Raw genomic sequence first — 20230 nt, forward strand, 5'->3', positions numbered from 1 at the left:
AAATGATGCTGGGAAAACTGGATATCCACAAGCATAAAACCAAAATTAGACTTATATCCCACACCATATACAAAAATCAAATGAAAATAGGTGAAAGACCTAAACGTAGGACCTGAAACCATAAACTAGAAGAGAACATAAGAAAGCTCCTCCACATTGGTGTTGGCAATGATTTTTTGGGTAACACACCAAAAGTTTAGGCTACAAAAGTAAAAATAAATGAGACTACATTAAAATAAAAAGCTTCTAAGCAGCAAAGGAAACAATCAACAAAATAAAAAGGCAACATACAAAGTGGGAAAAATATCTGCAAACCACATATCTGATAAGGGATTAGTATCTAAAATTTGAAAACAAATAATCCAATTTAAAAATGAGCAAAGGACTTGGACAGACATTTCTTCAAAGACATAAAAATGGTCAATGGGTATATGAAAAGGTACTCAACATCACTAATCATTAGAGAAATGCAAGTTAGTCTACTATATGATATCACCTCACACCCATAAGGATGGCTATTAGCAAAAAGATAGATGATAATTATAAAAAAAAAAGAAATGAAACCACCACCTCATAAAGATATCCACACTCCCATGTTCACTGAAGCATTATTCACAATAGCTAAGATAAGGAAACAACCTAAATGTCCACCAACAGAAAATGGATAAAGAAATGTGGTACATATATACACAATAAAATATTATTTGATTTTCAAAAAGGAGATCCTGCCATTTGCCACAACACCAATGGACCTGGAGGGCATTATGCTACATGTAATAAGCCAGATACAGAAGGACAAATAATGGCGTGATCTCATTTATATATGGAATATTAAAAAAGAAAAAGAGCTCTAATACACAGAGATAATGAAACAGTAAATACCACTAGCAAAAGTAACTATATAAGATGACAAATATGTTAATGCGCTTCACTATAGTAACCACTTACTATTTACATGTATCCTATAACATCATATTGCAAACTCCAAATCTACACAATTTATAATTTTTAAATAAAATGTCTGATAGTCTTTACTTTAACCAATTATTTAGGTTGTAGTTGACATATTTTGCCTTCAGTAAATCATTTAAGACATCATCTAGATGTTGGTAACTTCTTCATGGATTATTAGTCTTTAGTATGAATCACAAAAACCCTAACGACATAGAATACAGGGATTACTCTTCCATTTGCAGAAAAATATAATCATAAACGAGATTTCTCTGAAAGAGAAATTTGTTTTCATTTGCATTTAGTTGAGCTAACTTTCAAGTCCCAACCACAGAATGAACCTGTGAAGACTAGGTCTTAAAATCAAGACATTTACTACATTATTTATTAGAACCAATATAAATAAAACTCATTATTCTTCATTGCTATTCTGCTCTTTTAACAAAAAATAGCATCTATTTTTAAACCCTGCTTCTCAGGTATATGTGATTAGTTTCTTGGTATATGTTTATATGGTAGGTAGAGACTGAAGAACCAAAATGTCTCATCTCTAGTGTTGCCATGCAATCATAAGAGAGAATAGGTAAAGAGACTTTTTTAGAAGAGAAAATAAATTAAACTATCTGTTTATTAGAATAAAATAAAGACATGCAGCCAAGGATCTGTCTCTTTTCTCCTGACCTTGTTCATTCCTTGCCACACTTCCTGACCCCATATCAACACATACAAAGAGTGCTATTCCTACCTGATAAACTAAAGAAGTTATATCCTACATAATGATTTTTCACCTATATTGAATACACATTAAAATTTAAAAATCTAACTAGGATCTCTTTAAGCACAGTCTATATTTTTAATATATTAAACATTTCAAAGGGCTCTTAGACTGAATGCCACAGTAACTCAATAACAAATACAAAGCAAACAGTTAAAGCTCTGCAGTGCTACCTCTGATGCAGATTGTCTGACATCTTTTAAAAAATATAGAAAGCCCTACAAAACATAGCTATAAACAATAAGCAGAAAATTATTTTAAATGCGCAACTCAACTAAGATCTTCCAGTAATACACAGATTAATGACATGACACTAATAAATATAAAATATGTTTTAAAATGCTTTTTAAACATATGCAGATTGCTATCAGGACTTAAACACAATCCTTCAATTACTTCAGCCACTGAATGTTTCTGACAGTAGCTTATCAAGACACATCCAATGTTATAAAATCCAATGCATCTCCTAAGCACAGACTCTAGTTATACAAAATTAATGGAACAGCAACTACAGATGCTAGGTAATGATAGAATATCAAGGCTAGAAGTTACCACCTTAAGGATAAGCCACAGCAGTGAATGAGAACACCCAGAGAGAGTAAGCAAAGGAAGAGCAAAGCCAATAACTAAAGCCTAAACAGTGCCAAAAGTAAGGGGAAGGGCACAGTTTAAAGAAGTGAGTCCAAAATCATGTATATAACACACTATTATAATTTCAGAAATCAAAGAAAAAGAATTTTCACAACCTCAAAAGCAGCTAAAAATACCTGGAAGGCAGTTGTAGAGTTCCTCAAATCTAGCCCAATCATCTTAATTTGGTAAATAACGTAAAAATAAACTTTAACAATATAGTGAAATTCTAGATCTAAATCATATAAGCATCTTAAAAACAAAAATATTATCTAGTTATAATTGGTGCCTCAAAAAAACACTACTGGCCAGGCACAGTAGCTCATACCTATAATCCCAAGACTTTGAGAAGATCACCTGACACCAGGAGTTCACGGCCAGCCTGGGCAACACAGAAAGACCCTGTCTCTACAAAAAATTAAATAAAATTAGACAGGCCAGGCAGCATGTGCCTATACTCCCAGCTACTCAGAAAGGTGAGGCAACAGGATCACTTGAGCCCAGGAGGTCAAGGCTGCAGTGAGCCATGACTATGCCACTGCACTTAAGCCTGGGTCAAAGAGTGAGACCCTCCCTTTAAGAAAAAAAAAAAAAAAAAAAAAAAAAAAAAACATGCAGTGAATAAAGAGTTTGGGAAAAAATTTAAGAAATAAAAAAATTTTAATTTTAATTTTAAAAAAAAACAGGCCAGTCTCTGCTTTGGAGAATTGGTTGATGAAAAATTTTCAAAAAGAAAGAATTAAAAAAAAAAAAAAAAACAGGCCAGGCATGGTGGCTCACACCTGTAATCCCAGCACTTTGAGAGGCCAAGGTGGGCGGACGGCTTGAGCCCAGAAGTTTGAGACCAGCCTGGGCAACACGGCGAAACCCAATCTCAAATACAAACATAAAAATCAGCCACATGTGGTGGTGCACACCTGTAGTCCCAACTACTCAGGGAGCCAGGGCAGGAGGATCTCCTGTGCCCAGGAAATCAAGGCTACAGTAAGGCATGATCACACCACTGCACTCCAGCCTGGGCAACAGAGTGAGATCCTGTCTCAAAAATACATAAATATAATTATGATAAAATAAAAAAGATACTTCCAGTTTTTATTGTAATCTTTTTCAATCTCACATCTTATACTGGCTGTCAATAAGACAGTAACATGATCATTCCCTCCAACTAAAAGTTTAAGCATAATCTTAATTATGTTTTGAGAATCTTTAAAATAAATGAATGCATTACAAAACTGAAGGAGTCAGGTACGGTTGCTTATGCCTGTAATTCCAACACTTTGGGAGGCAAAGGAAGGAGGTCAGGAGTTCAAAACTAGCCTGGGCAACATAGTGAGGCCTTCTCTCTAAAAAAATAAAAAATTAGCCAGATGTGGTACCACACAGCTGTAGTCCCATCTATTCGGAGAGCTGAGGTGGGAGGATTGCTTGAGGTGAAAGGGCTGAGGTTGCAGTGAGCCTAGATCATGCCACTGCATTACAACCTGACAGAGTGAGAAATTGTCTCAAAAAAACAAAACCAAACAAACAAACTAAAAGGAATGATAATGTAAAACAACTGAAAATAGCAAAAAACAAAAAAAAAAAGTTAAATCAAAGTTTTCCAACTTCATAAGTAGTAAAAATTAAAGTAAAAGGAAAAATAAATCTCTCCAAAATACTCTATATTTAACTTTATTTAAAAAGAAAACCATTTACTAGAAACTTGATTAAACTGATATGTTACATAAAAAGAGTATATTCACTACGGCTTTATTAAAACATTATACAGCAAATCTGGTACAACAAAAATTCTTGAAGTATCTACGAAAAATATTTAACAAATACATTATTCCTTAAACTCTTAAGAGTTACCATTTCAAACTCACTAAAAAAAAGATTCATATCTTCTTCTGTGTCACCTTCTCTCTTTTACCCATCTTCATGAACTTTATCTCACCAGTAACCTATTTCTGTTCCAACCTCAGCAACACCTAATCATAACTAAAACAAGTAAGTAAAAGTTACCATCATTCTTCAATTAAAATTCCTGCTGCTCCAATTTCTGACTTCAACTTCTTTTAAAAAAAAGAAGTTGCTCAAACTATTTTTTAAGGTATAAGTAAAAGCTTGCCCACAGTAATCCCCAAATAATCAAATTGCAGGCTTGGGGTTGAGTGCTATAGGAAGAAAACATACCCAGTGCATACTAAAATTACATCAGAGATGTCCACTTACAGTCATAACAGAGTAACTAACACGGAATGGCCATCCTGCCATTCACAACTACAAAACTGGAGAAAATATAAAAATAACTATTTCCAAACATTAGACAACAGGCAGCATGTAATTGTGATCTGTGAGAGAGGGCAAACAAATGAGATAAGCCCTATTACCACCCTCTCTTTCTACTTGGAAGTACTGTCAGTACTACAGAACAGGGAGGTGTGTTGCTGAGCAGAGAGATAGAAAACGGAGTTTGGAGAAGCTGAGGAAGCTAGAATTTGTGGGACACAGTATCAAAAAAGGAAGAAGCAACATAGAAAGACAAAAAGCACAATCTGCGTAGAGATCCTCTCAAGTCTGACTGAATATAATGCTGTACACACATAAGATGAGACTCCACAAACCAAGCAAAGAACAACTACCAAGGAACTATATAAAGAATAACTAACAGTGTCCTCACATAGCTAGAATCATTCAGGATTCTATCAACCATAGTAAATACCTCTTTAAACAAGATATTAGAAAGGCAACATTATAGAAGGCTAACCGAGATCTAGATAACAGGCTACTTTGTACTTCTCCTAACAAAGGCAAAAGCATAAGCCTTAATAGGACCAAGTTTATTCCCAAATTAACTGCCTGTAAGAACAAATGTCAACACTTTCTAAGGAAAGAAAACAAAATCCTGACCCTCAGCAACATATGTACAATGTCTATCATCCAATTCCCAAGATTACTAGACATGTAAAAATTAAATCATAGTGCACCACAGAAAATTTTGCCTGAGAGGGTCCTGAGTGAATTACTTAGTCTCCTCTGGCCACATTCAGATTTTCCCTATGTTAAAATCAGAGACTAAAGAGACAAACAAAAGCAGCTTTCCACAATAAGAGAAATAAAAGTTAAACAAAAAGACTCCACTGAAAAGTGAGACAAGAAAAAAAAAAAGAAGAGAGCGATCACAACACAGATCTTCCCATTTATTACTATACATTATAATATCAGATAACATGAAACAACACTAAAAACAGCATATGTGGTATACTTTTCTTACTAATATGTAAAAACACATTTCTAAGCCTACTTGTGAAATAAGAATAAATAAATATATTGGTCTTTACTCCCAGTTCTGGGAATAGAACTCCTAAAACTCTTGTAAATAGGGATGCTAGAAGAATCTTTGTTCCTAATAGTTGATCTTTGACCCCAGTTCCCGACACAGGACTCCTAAGACCTCTACAATTTCCTCAGGGACAGGAGTGCCTGACTCAGAGTTCCTGAATCCCTTAGAATTTCCTAAATGACAGGAGATGCTTTTGTTCTAGTAAGGACACTCCGGGTGGAGTCCTGGGTGGAAGATGGTCATTATAAAGAGCAAGCGCCATCATTACAACTTAGAACTTTCAGTCCCAAACCTTGTGTGCTCTGGGGAGGTGAGAGGAGCCGGAGATTGAGTTAATAATCATGCATGCCTGAGAAATGAAGCTCCATTTTGAAAAACCCCTAAGGACAAAGTTTAGAGAGCTACTAGACTGGTGAACACATCTACAAGCTATGAGGGTCGCCAACCCAAACTCCACAGGAAAAGAAGCTTCTGTGCTTGGGACCCTTCCGGACCTTGCTATATGTATCTCTTCATCTAACTCTTCATTTGTATCCTTCAAAATATCCTTTATAATTAACCAGTCATAATAAGTAAATTGTTTTCCTGAGGTCTGTAAGCCACTCTAGCAAATTACTGAATCTGAGGTGGGAGTGGTGGGAATCTCCAATTTGTAGCTCAGACAGAAACTGGGGGTAACCTGATGACCTATCATTTGTGTCTGGCTTCTGAAGTGGGAGGCAGTCTTGTAGCACTGAGACCTTAACCTCTGGGGTCTGTACTAACTACGGTTAGTGTTAGAATATTGAAAGGAATTATAGGACAGTCAACTGAGTCAGAGAATTGGTCAGTGTGGGAAAAACCACCACAAATCTGGTCATAAGTGTTGCATGTGAGTGTAGAGAAAAACAGTTGAGGTTCCTTATACATCTGGTGTCAGAAGTGAAGTACTGAGACAGAGTGAGTACAGAAAGAAAAAAGTTTGTTTTTTTTCTGTACACTTCTATAAAAAATTATCAAAATTAAGTTTCTGCAACTAAAGGCTAAGCTTCAATTAGTGTCAAAATTGTAGATAAATAACAATTGTTTTAGGTGGGTTTTATTGCTAAATAAGTCTTTTTTACCATCTATAAAGAAACTATTATTGTTTCTCTATTCAGAATTTAGATATAGTAACTTACATGAAACAGCCGCCCAAACCTGAAAGCATAAAACAAGAAAACACAATCAAACATCCCACACACCAACACATATTCATTCAAATATAAACTCCTCAATACATCACTAAAGAATCATGAGGGGCACGGTAGCTCACGCCTATAATCCCAGCACTTTGGGAGGCCAAAGCGGGAAGGTCACGAGGCCAAGAGATTGAGACCATCCTTGCCAATATGGTAAAACCCAGTCTCTACTAATAAATAAAAAAATAAAAAAATAAAAAAATAAAAAAAATTAGCTGGGTGTTGGTGGCACGTGCTTGTAATCCCAGCTACTCAAGAGGCTGAGACAGAAGAATCACTTGAACCGGGAAGTGGAGGTTGCAGTGAGCCGAGATTGTGCCACTGCACTCCAGCCTAGTGACAGAGCGAGACTTCATCTCAAAAACAAATGAGACATAATTCTGACAAGTGTTATTCTGATTTCTATGTTCAAAGAAAACTAAAAGCAGTCAATTAGAAGGAAAGTTGTAGTTACTAGAGGAAGGTACTATGATAGCAGCGACTCCTGAAAGCCAACAAAAAATCAGGAAAATAATAAAAAGTCACAGAACTTAGAAAAACAATAGAAAAGAAACAAATGATAAGAACACAAATAGCCAAGTAGCCTAAAATCACTTACCAAAGGAAAAAAACAGACCTACTCTGGCAATGACGCCAGTGAAATATTACTACATAACCTCTGTCAAAAAGATGAACCTAAATCAAAAAGAAAAGGTAGGCTGGGCATGGTGGCTCACACCTGTAATTCCAGAACTTTGGAAGGCTGAGTGGGGGTGAATCACTTGAGGTCAGAGATCAGCCTGGCCAGCATGGTGAAACCCCATCTCTACTAAAAACAAAACAAAACAAAAATTAGCCAGGTGTGGTGGTACAGGTCTGTAATCCCAGCTACTAGGGAGGCTGAGGCAGGAGAACCACTTGAACTAGGAGGCAGAGGTTGCAGTGAGCTGAGATGGCATTACTGCACTCCAGCCTGGTGACAGAGTGAGACCCTGTCTCAAAAAAAAAAAAAAAAAAAAAAAAAAAGAGTTAAATTATACTTGGGTACAAATAATCTTGGATACAAATATCTTGGATTACAGCAGAGAATAACTTTTAGACACCATCTACAGTAGTTGAAACAAAAGAAGTTGGTATTCAAAGGAAAAAGCAAAAAAATCACTTAATGCTTTGATTAGCCAATGGTTTACTCCACTTACAAGCAAAATTTATATATTTTAGAGCAACAGTCCCCAACCTTGTTGGCACTGGGAATTGGTTTCATGAAGGACAATTTTTCCACAGACCAGGTGGTAGGCGAGTCAGAAGGGGCAGTTTCAGGATGATTCAAGCAAATTACATCCATTATGTACTTTATTTCTATTATTAGTAGTACATTATAATATCTAATGAAATAATTACATAACTCACCCATAATGTAAAGGCCTGAGCTTGTTTTCCTGCAACCAGATGATCTCATCTGGCAATGATGGGAGACAGTGACAGATCATCAGGCATTAGATTCTCATAAGGAGCATGCAAACTAGATCCCTCACATGCACAGTTCACAACAGTTTGTGCTCCTATGAGAATCTAATTTCACTGATCTGACAGGAGATGCAGCTCAAGGAGGAGCAGCTGTAAATACAGATGAAGCTTTGCTTGCCTGCCCACTGCTCACCTCCTGCTGTGTGGCCCAGTTCCTAAGAGACCACAGACTGGTACAAATCTATGGCCTGGAGGTTGGGGACCCCTGTCTTAGAAAGCTACCTCTCTCCTCCCATTAATCTTTGTGCCAAACTACAGGGGTAAATCTGGCTATTATTCTACAGCCGTTTCTGGTGGGTTGAGAAGGTATACCAAGCATGAGTTTTCCTTAATAATCTTTGACTTGGCCGGGCGCGGTGGCTCAAGCCTGTAATCCCAGCACTTTGGGAGGCCGAGACGGGTGGATCACGAGGTCAAGAGATCGAGACCATCCTGGTCAACATGGTGAAACCCCGTCTCTACTAAAAATACAAAAAATTAGCTGGGCACAGTGGCGCATGCCGGTAATCCCAGCTACCCAGGAGGCTGAGGCAGGAGAATTGTCTGAACCCAGGAGGCGGAGGTTGCGGTGAGCCGAGATCGCGCCATTGCACTCCAGCCTGGGTAACGAGAGCGAAACTCCGTCTCAAAAAAAAAAAATAATAATAATCTTTGACTTTAATATACCTACTACATTCTAAAATCCCCCAGAGAATTCTTTTCAAATTATCCAAATCCTCTATTTGAAATCAAGCTATCGCTGTAGTTTTATTTGCCCAGTTTGTTCTTCACATATAAAACGGTCTTTAAAATAGTGAATATAAAAGTATTTCATGCAATAAATAAAGCAAATTACTTACCTATAATGCTGATTCTGTAACAATTAAAAATCAGATAATCATGACTACAATTACAGAGCTTAACCTCAGGGTAAAGAATTCCTGACAACTGAGTCCCCAAGATCTGCTCCATGAGGATTCTCAATATAGACACCCAAAAGTCCATGAAATAAGTCCTTACTGGATGAGATAACCAAGTATAGTTCAAACTTGTAATTAACAGATAGAAGTTTGATCATATTTAGTAATTCACAATGTTACTTGAAATTAATAACCTGAAAATCTTAACTACGAGTTATGAAATGGGGACTGTATAATGCCACCTATCCTGTCCACTTTCAAACCATCACCATAGTCAAATGAGAAACTAATGAAATTTCTTTGTAAATTACAAAGCACAATACAAATGTAAAATTATCTTATTCAGGGCAGGATGACTCCTCCAGTGATTTTTTTTTTTTTTTTGGCACGATCCCCTCCTGGGTTCTGGCAATTCTCCTGCCTCAGCCTCCTGAGTAGCTAGGATTACAGGCCCGCGCCACCATACCCAGCTAATTTTTTGTATTTTTAGTAGAGACGGGGTTTCACCATGTTGACCAGGATGGTCACAATCTCTTGACCTCATGATCCACTCGCCTCAGCCTCCCAAAGTGCTGGGATTACTCCTCCAGTGAATTTTAAGCAAGATCTATCCTGGAGTTTTTCTGATCCCTCGAAAGAAATAACTTTGACCAACAGTAAAGGTAGACTCTCAAGAAGTGAATCTCTAAGAACTGATTAAAATGTTCTCTATGCACCTTCTAAAATTGATGAAAATATCAAATGTTTGTTTAATCAACTATGAAATAAGCATGGTGCAAACAGGAGGACAGATATAATTATTTACTTTCATTAATGTTTTCCAAAAACCAAGTTTAAAACTACAATTCTTAGAAATACTCTTTAATGTGGCTTGAAAATAATATTCTCACCTGCAGAGTACCTGAGCAACTCTTAGACGAGCAATAACTATCTTACATGTTCAGTATCTAGAAACTTAAGAACTGGTATAAATGTTAGCAATCTGTAATCAATGAGTTTATCTTTGTAAGATCTCAAGGATCTAGAATCCCTAAATTTGACTTTCCACACTCTTATCTGTTCATGAAATATTATAATACCAAAAAGATCCTTAAATGAAGATACCCAAGGTCTTTCAAATATAATTTAAATAATGTTGCACAATGATAATTCAGAGGTAGCTGAACTCATTTTCATTTGGAAGTTTATTTTCCAGTGATTACATTTAGAATTGGAAGAAACATTCTGAACATTAAAGCCTAAGACCTTCTTCCACACTTGTGCTTCCTAGAGCCAGATCTTTGAAATTTAGAGATCTGTTTCAGTGCTCCTGATTCAAAAATCAGCAAGAGAACAATTCCCAAACAGAAAGGGCAATCACAGTTAAGTAAATAATCTCATTCAGTGAGGCTATTTAAGCCAAAAAAGAAGTTAGTAGGTACTATATTATCTACCACGTTAACAGACTGTATCAATTCTGAAGATCAAAGAGCTTTCAGATAAAGAATATATCTTTTGATCCTCTACCCCTAATCTCTCAGAAGGCATGTCTAATAAAATGATCCACAGATGGAATCTTGCCAGAGAAAAAGATATTCTCTGGTCCCTTTCTCACAGTGGGGTTCTCCATTTGGAAAAATAAATATATAGAAGCACATTGTGGAAGCTAGAGAAGAGGGATGGCATCTAGAGAGGCAACAAGCTTGTGCTCAGAATATCCACAAATCTGTTTCCCTGATCTATTGTCTAATTTACTGTAAATCACATCGAAGACTAGGACTCTACACTATACTTTTGCAAACATTTACAAGTGATCAGATCATATATGTGATATCTTTGCATGCAAGACAGACAAATTATAAGCTGAACACTAGGATAGAAGGCTGTTGATCACATGATCATTGTTAGCTTAAAGGAAAAGTTTCAAATGGAATAACACCGTTATGTCCTCCTGGCTCTAGGCAAAGAACAATGCCATGCTCAGTATTTTCTACTAACAACTTACTTTTAAAACTGGCTATCAGGAAGTATTCATTCTCTACTGTTAGGGATATTCATATTTAGGCTGGGAAATGCTAAATCTCAGTTTCAAAAAGTAGTTACCTGGAGAACATTTCTAGCATAGGAAGAATAAGGAACAGAAATAACATTTGACAAGGTATGTATGCATGTGTGTACAGGAGGATAATAAACCATCTCCTTTAAGTACCTTTTTTTAAAATCCAAGTGCTTTTTAACATCATTTTAAACTGCCAGAAATTTACTTAAGACTTGAAAGCACTAGACAGGTGTCATAATGCTATTTTTAGTAGTGGCAACTTGGGTAAGAAGAACCAACATTATATCCAACCATCTCTTGGCTCTAGACAAAAAGCATAGGAGGTACGGGGGAGGAAAGAGAGACTTTACTGAAAGAGATTATATCTGACGTGATCAAAACACCCTCTCCCAATTTTCCTTAAATTAGCTCTAACTGAGATGCTAATCATGATACTCCATCTCACTTCTGATTTGCTTCTTTTGGAAAAAAGAAAAAAGATAAAGTTTCAAAAGTGCTATCCTGGCTGGGTGCGGTGGCTCATGCCTGTAATCCCAGCACTTTGGGAGCCCAAGGCAAGCAGATCACTTGAGCCTAGGAGTTCAAGATTAGCCTGGACAACATGGCGTACCCGTCTTGACTAAAATTATAAAAAATTAGACAGGCATGGTGACGTGCACCTGTAGTCTCAGCTACTCAGGAAGCTGAGGTAGGAGGATCACCCAAGCCTGGGAGGTCAATTCTGTGGTGAGCCACAACTGTGCCACTGCACTCCAGCCTGGGTGATATAATAAGACCCTGTCTCCAAAAACAAAATGTGCTATCCTTCAAAAGATCAGGAGCAAGGCAAAAGAGCAAGAATCAGTAATTTTTTTTTTTTTTTGCCTAAAGTCACCCAATGAGATTAATTTGAGAACACTGTCCTAACAAAGAAACTAGCATCCAAATTCTAAAGGACTCTATATCTTAAGGAATCCACAAAAAATAAACATATAAAAGCACACTATTTCCTGGAATAGCTGGTTATCTTGCAAAAAATAAAAAATAAATAAAATAAAAAAATAAAGCACACTATATAAAATGTATAAAAGCATCCATTAATCTATCTTGTTCTCATCCTCAAAGGGTTATGAATGTGGAATATCAATGTTATGGCCGTATCTTTAGATAACTGTTTTATGTGAACATCATCCTTCAGAATTATTACCAGGCAATCTCTTACAAAAAGTAATACTGTAGTGAATTACTAGAAAAAAATTTTCCACAATCAACAACCAGTCAAGACTAAAACAATAAAAAGCAAAAAACAGAACAAACATAGTATAATTTTATAGAAATTCACATTTCTTTAGTTTTTGGTATTTTCCTAAGACACATGCTCTCCTTCCTTTCACCAGCCAATAAATAGCTCTACTTTTAAAAACTGATACTAGGCCAAGTGCAGTGGCTCATGTTTGTACTCAATACTTTGGGAGGCTGAGGTGGGAGGATCAACTGAGCCCAGGAGATTGAGACCAGCCTGGGCACCATGGCAAAACCCTGTGTCTACAAAATACAAAACAAAATTAGCCAGCCATGGTGGCATGCGCCTGTAGTCCCAGCTACTTGGGAGGCTGAGATGGGAGGATTACTTGAGCTCAGGGAAGTCAAGGCTGCAATGAGTCATGACTGCACCAATGTACTCCAGCCTGGACAACAGAGCAAGATGCTATCTTTAAAACAAAACAAAACAAAAAACTGACGGTATATATGAACAGTAGAACTCAATTTATTTCTAACAGAAAAAAACTTCATTTATGAGTTATTTTGCTATCTAAAATTGGACTTCAAATATTCCGAATACACTAGACTCCTAACATTTTCACAAAATTGTAAAATGCTGAGATGACATGATCTATCAGTTACAATATTAAAACAGTATTTCAAAAGAGAGCAGAAGAAAATTTTTCGGAAGATAGGCCTATGCTGAAAGACCACTGTATTACCATATACAAATCTAAACCATCGATAATGCATGGCAAAAATAATATTATGTCCCACAACCAGGATTTGATACTTCGATCTGACACATACTAGGGTCTGGCAATTGTCACAACAAAACCATTAGAAACGCTCCTATAATTAAAGTATTTATGTACAGTCTATATCATCTGATTGTGATGTTAATTCAAAAGCCTATCCTGTAGGAGTAAAGGTGATTAACTTATTATATAAGTCTGTCTTTTATTGTTGCTAATCATGATATTTATCATGAGCACTGTGGATTATAGTTCCTTTCAGGATTATCTAGACACAGTAAACTCCAAATCTTTGTGTTATGGCCCCAAATATTTTATAGGAAATCTAAGCAATATTGTGAAAAATTTGGATACAGAATTCTTTATTTACAACAGTGACTTAGCAAAAGTTTACAGCCGGTAATTTTTTTTTTTTTTTGAGACGGAGTCTTGCTCTGTCACCAGGCCGGAGTGCAGTGGCGCAATCTTGGCTCACTGCAACCTCTGCCTCATGGGTTCAAGCGATTCTTCCGCCTCAGCCTCCCGAGTAGCTGGGACCACAGGCACGTGCCACCATGTCCGACTAATTATTGTATTTTTAGTAGAGACAGGGTTTCACCATGTTGGCCAGGATGGTCTCAATCTCTTGACCTCATGATCCGCCCACCTCAGCCTCCCAAAGTGCAGGGATTACAGGCGTGAGCCACAGCGCCTGGCCAGAGCTGGTAATATTTTAAGATACAGTCCTCCTTTATATTTAGTAACAGGAAAAGCTGTGTCAAATGTTTTATGTAAATTATCCAGTAGACTCCTGCTAATATGCTAATGATAATATACTGTTAATACTAATATCAACTTCTCTAAGTCACAAAAGTCAAAGATAATGCATAAAGTAAATTTTTTAATAAAAAATTTTAATTGAGAATTAAATGTAAGTAACTAAGATAAAAGCAGATGTCAAGCCTGCCAGACTTCACATATCTGGATGATGTCTAAGCACTCATTAATTGTTCTATGCTATCTAGAACTATAAATCAAAGCATACTGTGGTTAACTCAAGATGTTTCCATTTTATAAATCAACTAAAAATGATATAAAACATATTAAAAAAACAAAAACACTACCAACCATGTCTTTTCTAATTGAGATATGAAATATCAGAACTGGAAAGACCATGTTGTCATAGAATACATGTGTAAAGCTGAATTTAAGTCTTTTTTTGGAGTTTTTCTTTTTTAAGAGTTGAAAAAAAACATGTTAAACCTAAAATTATAGTGAAAACATTAATTTTAGCTGTAATAAAAACATTATGAATAGATATTTATGAATAGATACTGAAAAACTTGGGGACTAATAAACAAAGCAGAATTCATGGTTACCATATTTACACATACTCTTTGTTGTGTTTCAGTGCCACATGATCTGATTCAAAGTAATAAACATCAGGATCATCATCTTCCTCTTCTGTAATGTGCTGACTGGCACTCTCTTTGGCAGATGGCAAATGTCCAATACTGAGTCTTGCCTCTGAGGATGGTTTACTTAGTCCTTCACTTCCATAGTTTTGAGAGTCACAACATATCCCTTTTTCATTTTGAGAAATTTCACCAGGATTTGTGGGAGACTGACTTATATTATCACTAACAGTTGCATGTGTTTCATTGGGACTAAGATTACTCTCCTCAAATTGTCCATTTTCTCTGTAAGGAGAACTGTTTTTAGTGGGACTACCTCTGGTAGGGGCTGCCCTTCGTGGTGAGGTTCTCAGAGTATAACGATGTTCTTGAGGTTCTGATAAAGACATCATTTGAGCTGAAACACAGTCTAGAACAGAAGATGGTTCAGGTTCTCTGGAGGCTGGCATACTCTCAAGACTTGGGTCCAGGCCGCTATTGTTTTCTTTACACTGCTCTTTTGAGGCACTGCTATCTCCCACCACATCTACTTCCTCCTCAGAATCCCTTAAAGATGACTGAGTTTCAGAAAAGGGCCCTGTAGCTGGCTCAGTAGTCAGCTGATTAACATGTTCCACAGGCAGGCAGGCAGTTACTATTTTGTGGTCCTCCAACTTGACCTGCACTTGTGAATTTGTGCAAGGCACGTTATGGTCTATATAACTGTCCTCCTTCCTACTATCAAGGAACATTGAAGTTTGGGTATCCGAATCCCCATTTTCAGCTACTGATTTTTCCTGTAACACATAGGAACCAATGCTATTTTGTTTAGTGTTCCCATCAGGCTGACAGTCACCACAGTTTATAACAGCTGAATCATTGTCATCAACACCATTGACAGCCAAATAGCCTGTGATTTCTTCAACTACTGCAGAATTAAGTGGCCCTTCCTCACTGACATTCACCTTTTTAATTTCCCTTTTCTCACAATCATCCAGTATAAGACATCGACAAGCTCGTTTAGTCTCTTGAAAATCTGCATCATTGTCCACTACTGTACTCCTCTGTTCTACTGACTCTTTGTCTGATTTTATAGGTGAATCTTCTTCTGAACTGTTTGGTGCTTCAGATCTAAGACAACGCTTAATTCTTTTTAAAACTGGTGAAACAGGTTCGGTTTGCCTTCTCTCACAATTTTCTATAGCCTGCCTTTCTATGTTATCCTTTTCTGAAGAAGAAAGTCCTCTTTTCCTAGGGCTTACCCATGATTCTCGGGTACTCTGCTGTTTTAAATCAGTGGTTCTCCCATTATTATTTCCTTTCTGAATTGGCACAGGCTCTGGTCTCTTCTTTGGTGATCTTGATCGCACTTGAGAATGAGAAGAGATTTCTTCAGGATGAGCAATGCTACGATTCCTTAAAGTTCTACCACAAAAAGATTCATCCAAGCCGTTTAACCCCACTGTTGATCTTGTAACACGAGTAGATCGGGAAGCAGCCATACTATGGCAAGTCCCTACAATACGGTCATCATGATCCACTCATTGGGAAACCTTCAAAAATGTAAACAAAATAATGAGAAAAAGGTAATAGTTAATATACCTAAAACAAAAGAATAAAGCTGTAACTTTTTAATCCAAGTATACTTGGATGTTATGGTCTACATAACTGTCTATATAACGGCCAATATTAAATTATGTGATAAAAATTCTTTTATTAACATTTCCAATAATGACATAAATTACAACTAATAAGTAAGTATACAGCACTTAATATGTTCCATGGGTCTTTCTATATGCCTTACATACATTAACTCACTTAAGTCTCACAACAACTCAGACAAGTGCTACTATCATCCCTACTTCACGAATAAGATTAAGGCACATTCTCATGAATCGATCCAAAGTCACAACTCTACTAAGTGTCAGGGCAGGACTCTACAGTCCATACCTGCCTCACTGTGTATCTGCCTCTCAGATAGGCACAAAGTACCCAGAAAAGATCCATCCCAAAGATGTGATTTCATTTTGGTTATTAAAATAATAATCTTCAACTTACATAGCAGTTATCTTACAAAAACTATTCCAATCATTTCTCATGTTCTTTCAAAATGTTCCTGGTATACAGAAAGGCAGGCCCTCCTCTTTTTAATCTACTTTTACCAAAATAAGTTTCAGATCAAATCCCTTGATAACTAATGATCTGGCATCCAAAAATGTTTGATTACAGTATAATTTTTCATAATAAAATAGATAAAAATCACAATGCTACCGTGCAATGGCTACGAACAAAACAAAGCAAACCCAAGCCTTCCTAGTCTCTAGAAATAAAGCCTGAAATTAGCAAGTGAAACGAAGTGTTCCAAAGACCAGAAAAGAAAATGGGAAAGAAGCCTCTGAAGCAAATACTTACATTTAAGAGCTCGAGTACTCACATAATCTCACCCTTTCCTTCTCTAACTCCTGTGTATAGCGTATGCCAGTGCCTGTTTTAATGTGTGGTTTGGGAGATGAGCTGGTTTTCTGGTGTGGATGCTTGAGGTTTATGTGACAGAAATGTAAGCGATATAGAAAAATGCCTTGATTGATCCATTTGGGTAAACTAGTGACTTGGTGATATTTTCCAGAGGCTCTCCCATCAAGCAGAATAAAGGAGCTGTTGACATTTTAAGTCTCTATTCCCTTGCTCCTCTTCTGTTTTGTTTTCACAAGATACTCTGCCATTTTATTGCCTAACTTCGAATGAGATGCAGGATGATTAGTTAGAGAAAGAGGCCAGTGGTGGCTACAGTGCAAAGTTTCACAGTCCCTTCCTCCTACCTTTGGATATCAACAGTCTCCCTTCCCATATAAACTTCCAAATGCCATTCTGACCCCTCCCGCTAAAAATCAAACACAATCCCTCCTTTGCTTCAACTAGAAGTATCTAATAGTGGAAAGGTTGGAAGAATTACAGAAGACACAGCAACATGCTACCACATATAAAAAAGAAACACTGAAAGAAATTATCTCCCTGTTCCTGCCTGATGACAAGCAAATTAAGTGAGAAAATGCCCTATAAAATATTTAAGTTGGCTGAGTTTAGTGTTGTCTTAGAGTATGGCATACTTTTAAATTTTTAATTTACAATTTTTCAAAATCTTTTAAGAATCACAAAACTAGCCCTGGAATCAAAGCATGGTTATTTGTTCTAGAGAATTTCATAGCAATCAAGTGAACAGTAAGTACGAGACTCCAATCAGAACTTAGAAACACATTTCTTACAGTAGTAAACTTTTATTGTTTTGGGGATTCATTAAAAGAACTACTGACATTTAATTCTCATTTACTAATAAATTATCATTAAGATTACAATCTTTCTGCTTTTTTCATGGGTAGCAAACACTGAGTGTCCCACAGTTTTCCACTTTTAATTACAAAACATTTAAGTTAAACTTCAAATGATGTTTTAAAAGAACACAAACTGGCCGGGGGCAGTGGCTCCCGCCTGTAATCAAAACATTTTAGGAGGCCAAGACGGACAGATCACTTGAGATCAGGAGTTCATGACCAGCCTGGCCAACATGGGAAAACCCCGTCTCTAATAAAAATACAAAAACTAGCCAGGCATGGTGGCACATGCCTGTAATCCCAACTACTCAGGAGGCTGAGGCAGGAGAATCACTTGAACCCAGGAGGCGGAGGTTGCAGTGAGCCGAGATCATGCCACTGCACTACAGCCTAGGCGACAGAGGGAGACTCCATCTCAACAAAATAAAAATAAAAGAACACAAACTGAAGTATATGAAAAGCAACTTATTTGTTTCATGTATCCAAATCTGGCACTCTAAAATGTGAAGATTACTGATTTTTAAATATTAAATATGTATGTAAATGCACAAAAAAGCATGAGTAAGTTACTTTTATAAACTGCCTATAAAATCTAACACAAATTATGTTTAATGCAAATTTAATTATATTCATAATTTATGGTTCAAAAATAATACTGGCAATAGCAGTATTTTATAAACACACAAAACAATCTGTTAATCTTTACTTTTTAAAATGCAATCCCAATTAAGGGCATATAAACCTCTTAAATGATTCCAATAATAAGACTTCCTTGACCTTTTCTTTCCACACGAATCTGAATGGCAGCAAAATCTCTGCCTTGAAGTATAAAGTTCTCAAAGAGAGACTATTTTGGATGAAGTGAACCTATTATTAGTAGTACTAAGAACTTGTTTCTTATACATATATTTTTTACCATAAAATATCACCTATAAGCTGGGCATGGTGGCTCAAATCTGTAATCCCAGCACTTTGAGAAACCAAGATTGGTGGATCACTTGAGCCCAGGAATTTGAGACCAGCCTGGGCAACATGGCAAAACCCTGGCTCTACTAAAAATACAAAAAAATTATCCAGGTGTGGTGGCACATGCCTGTAGTCCCAGCTACTAGGGAGGCTGAATGGGAGGATCACCTGAGCCTGGGAAGTCGAGGCTGCAGTGATGTGACTGCCCTTCAGCCTGGATGATGGGAGTGAGGCCCTGTCTCAAAAAATTAAATAAATAAAAATAAAAATAAATCACCTATAGTGAGGCCTATCTTATTTCTTCGCCATTCCACTGATTAAAATATGAAAACACTGATGAATACAAAAGTTAAAGAAAATATGAAAATTCTGATTATAATATAAACGATTAAGCTTCTTTCCATTTCTTTTGTGCCCTAAAAATGCTTTATCTCACTCAATAACTAGAACAAAGCCTAAGTTTTAGGATTCTCAAATTCTGTGCTATTAGGCTGTATTGAAAGAGAACTTGTTTTATAACAAGGATCCCTGTGGTACCTCAGACTCTTGCAACTCAATCATGGGCATCTCCTGGAAGCTTGTTAGGAATGCAGAATATGAGGCCCTGCCCCAAACCTACCAGTGAATCAGGTTCCTAGGTGATTCATATATGTGTTAGGGTTTAAGAAGCACTGCCTTAGGCTACCGCACTCGGACAGAATTTTAATAAGATAATAGTCATCAAGTTTCAAACTAAATCAGACCTATTTATAATATACCCTTTAATTCCTTATTGGATCTTAATAATAAAAAAATTATAAATAAGGAAAAGGAAGCACCAAATGGAAGACTATTAAAAAATCTTGCCAGCCGGGCACGGTGGCTCACGCCTGTAATCCCAGCACTTTGGGAGGCTGAGGTGGGTGGATCATGAGGTCAAGAGATCAAGGCCATCCTGGCCAACATGGTGAAACCCCAACTCTATTAAAAATACAAAAATTAGCTGGGTGTGGTGGCGTGCGCCTGTAGTCCCAGCTACTTGGGAGGCTGAGGCAGGAGAATTGCTTGAACCTGGGAGGCGGAGACTGCAGTGAGCCGAGATCATGCCACTGCACTCCAGCCTGGCACCTGGCGACAGAGTGAGACTCTGTCTCAAAAAAAAAAAAAAAACTTGCCTAAAATTAACGTGATGTGCACTTGAGGTAATAAACTGATTAAAACCATTAAGATTAGAGTTAAACA

General features: G+C 36.9%; 1 protein-coding gene across 9 annotated transcripts in view; it reads right to left on the minus strand.

The window, feature by feature from the left end:
- Positions 1 to 20230, minus strand: part of ZZZ3 (zinc finger ZZ-type containing 3) — a 129983-nt gene that overhangs the window by 52381 nt on the left and 57372 nt on the right. For 6 of the 9 annotated variants that reach the window (XM_012442673.2, XM_012442671.2, XM_064372524.1 and 3 more), the window contains exon 5: positions 14715 to 16267. The exons of the other annotated variants lie outside the window; for them this stretch is intronic. In XM_012442673.2, coding sequence (XP_012298096.2) covers positions 14715 to 16216 — 1502 coding nt within the window. In that variant the 5' untranslated portion in view covers positions 16217 to 16267. The remainder of the gene's footprint in view (positions 1 to 14714; positions 16268 to 20230) is intronic. 9 annotated transcript variants of the gene reach the window in all.

This window comes from Aotus nancymaae, unplaced genomic scaffold (assembly GCF_030222135.1).
Source record: "Aotus nancymaae isolate 86718 unplaced genomic scaffold, 86718_ANA_hifiasm-v0.15.2.pri h1tg000007l, whole genome shotgun sequence".
Taxonomy (NCBI): domain Eukaryota; kingdom Metazoa; phylum Chordata; class Mammalia; order Primates; family Aotidae; genus Aotus; species Aotus nancymaae.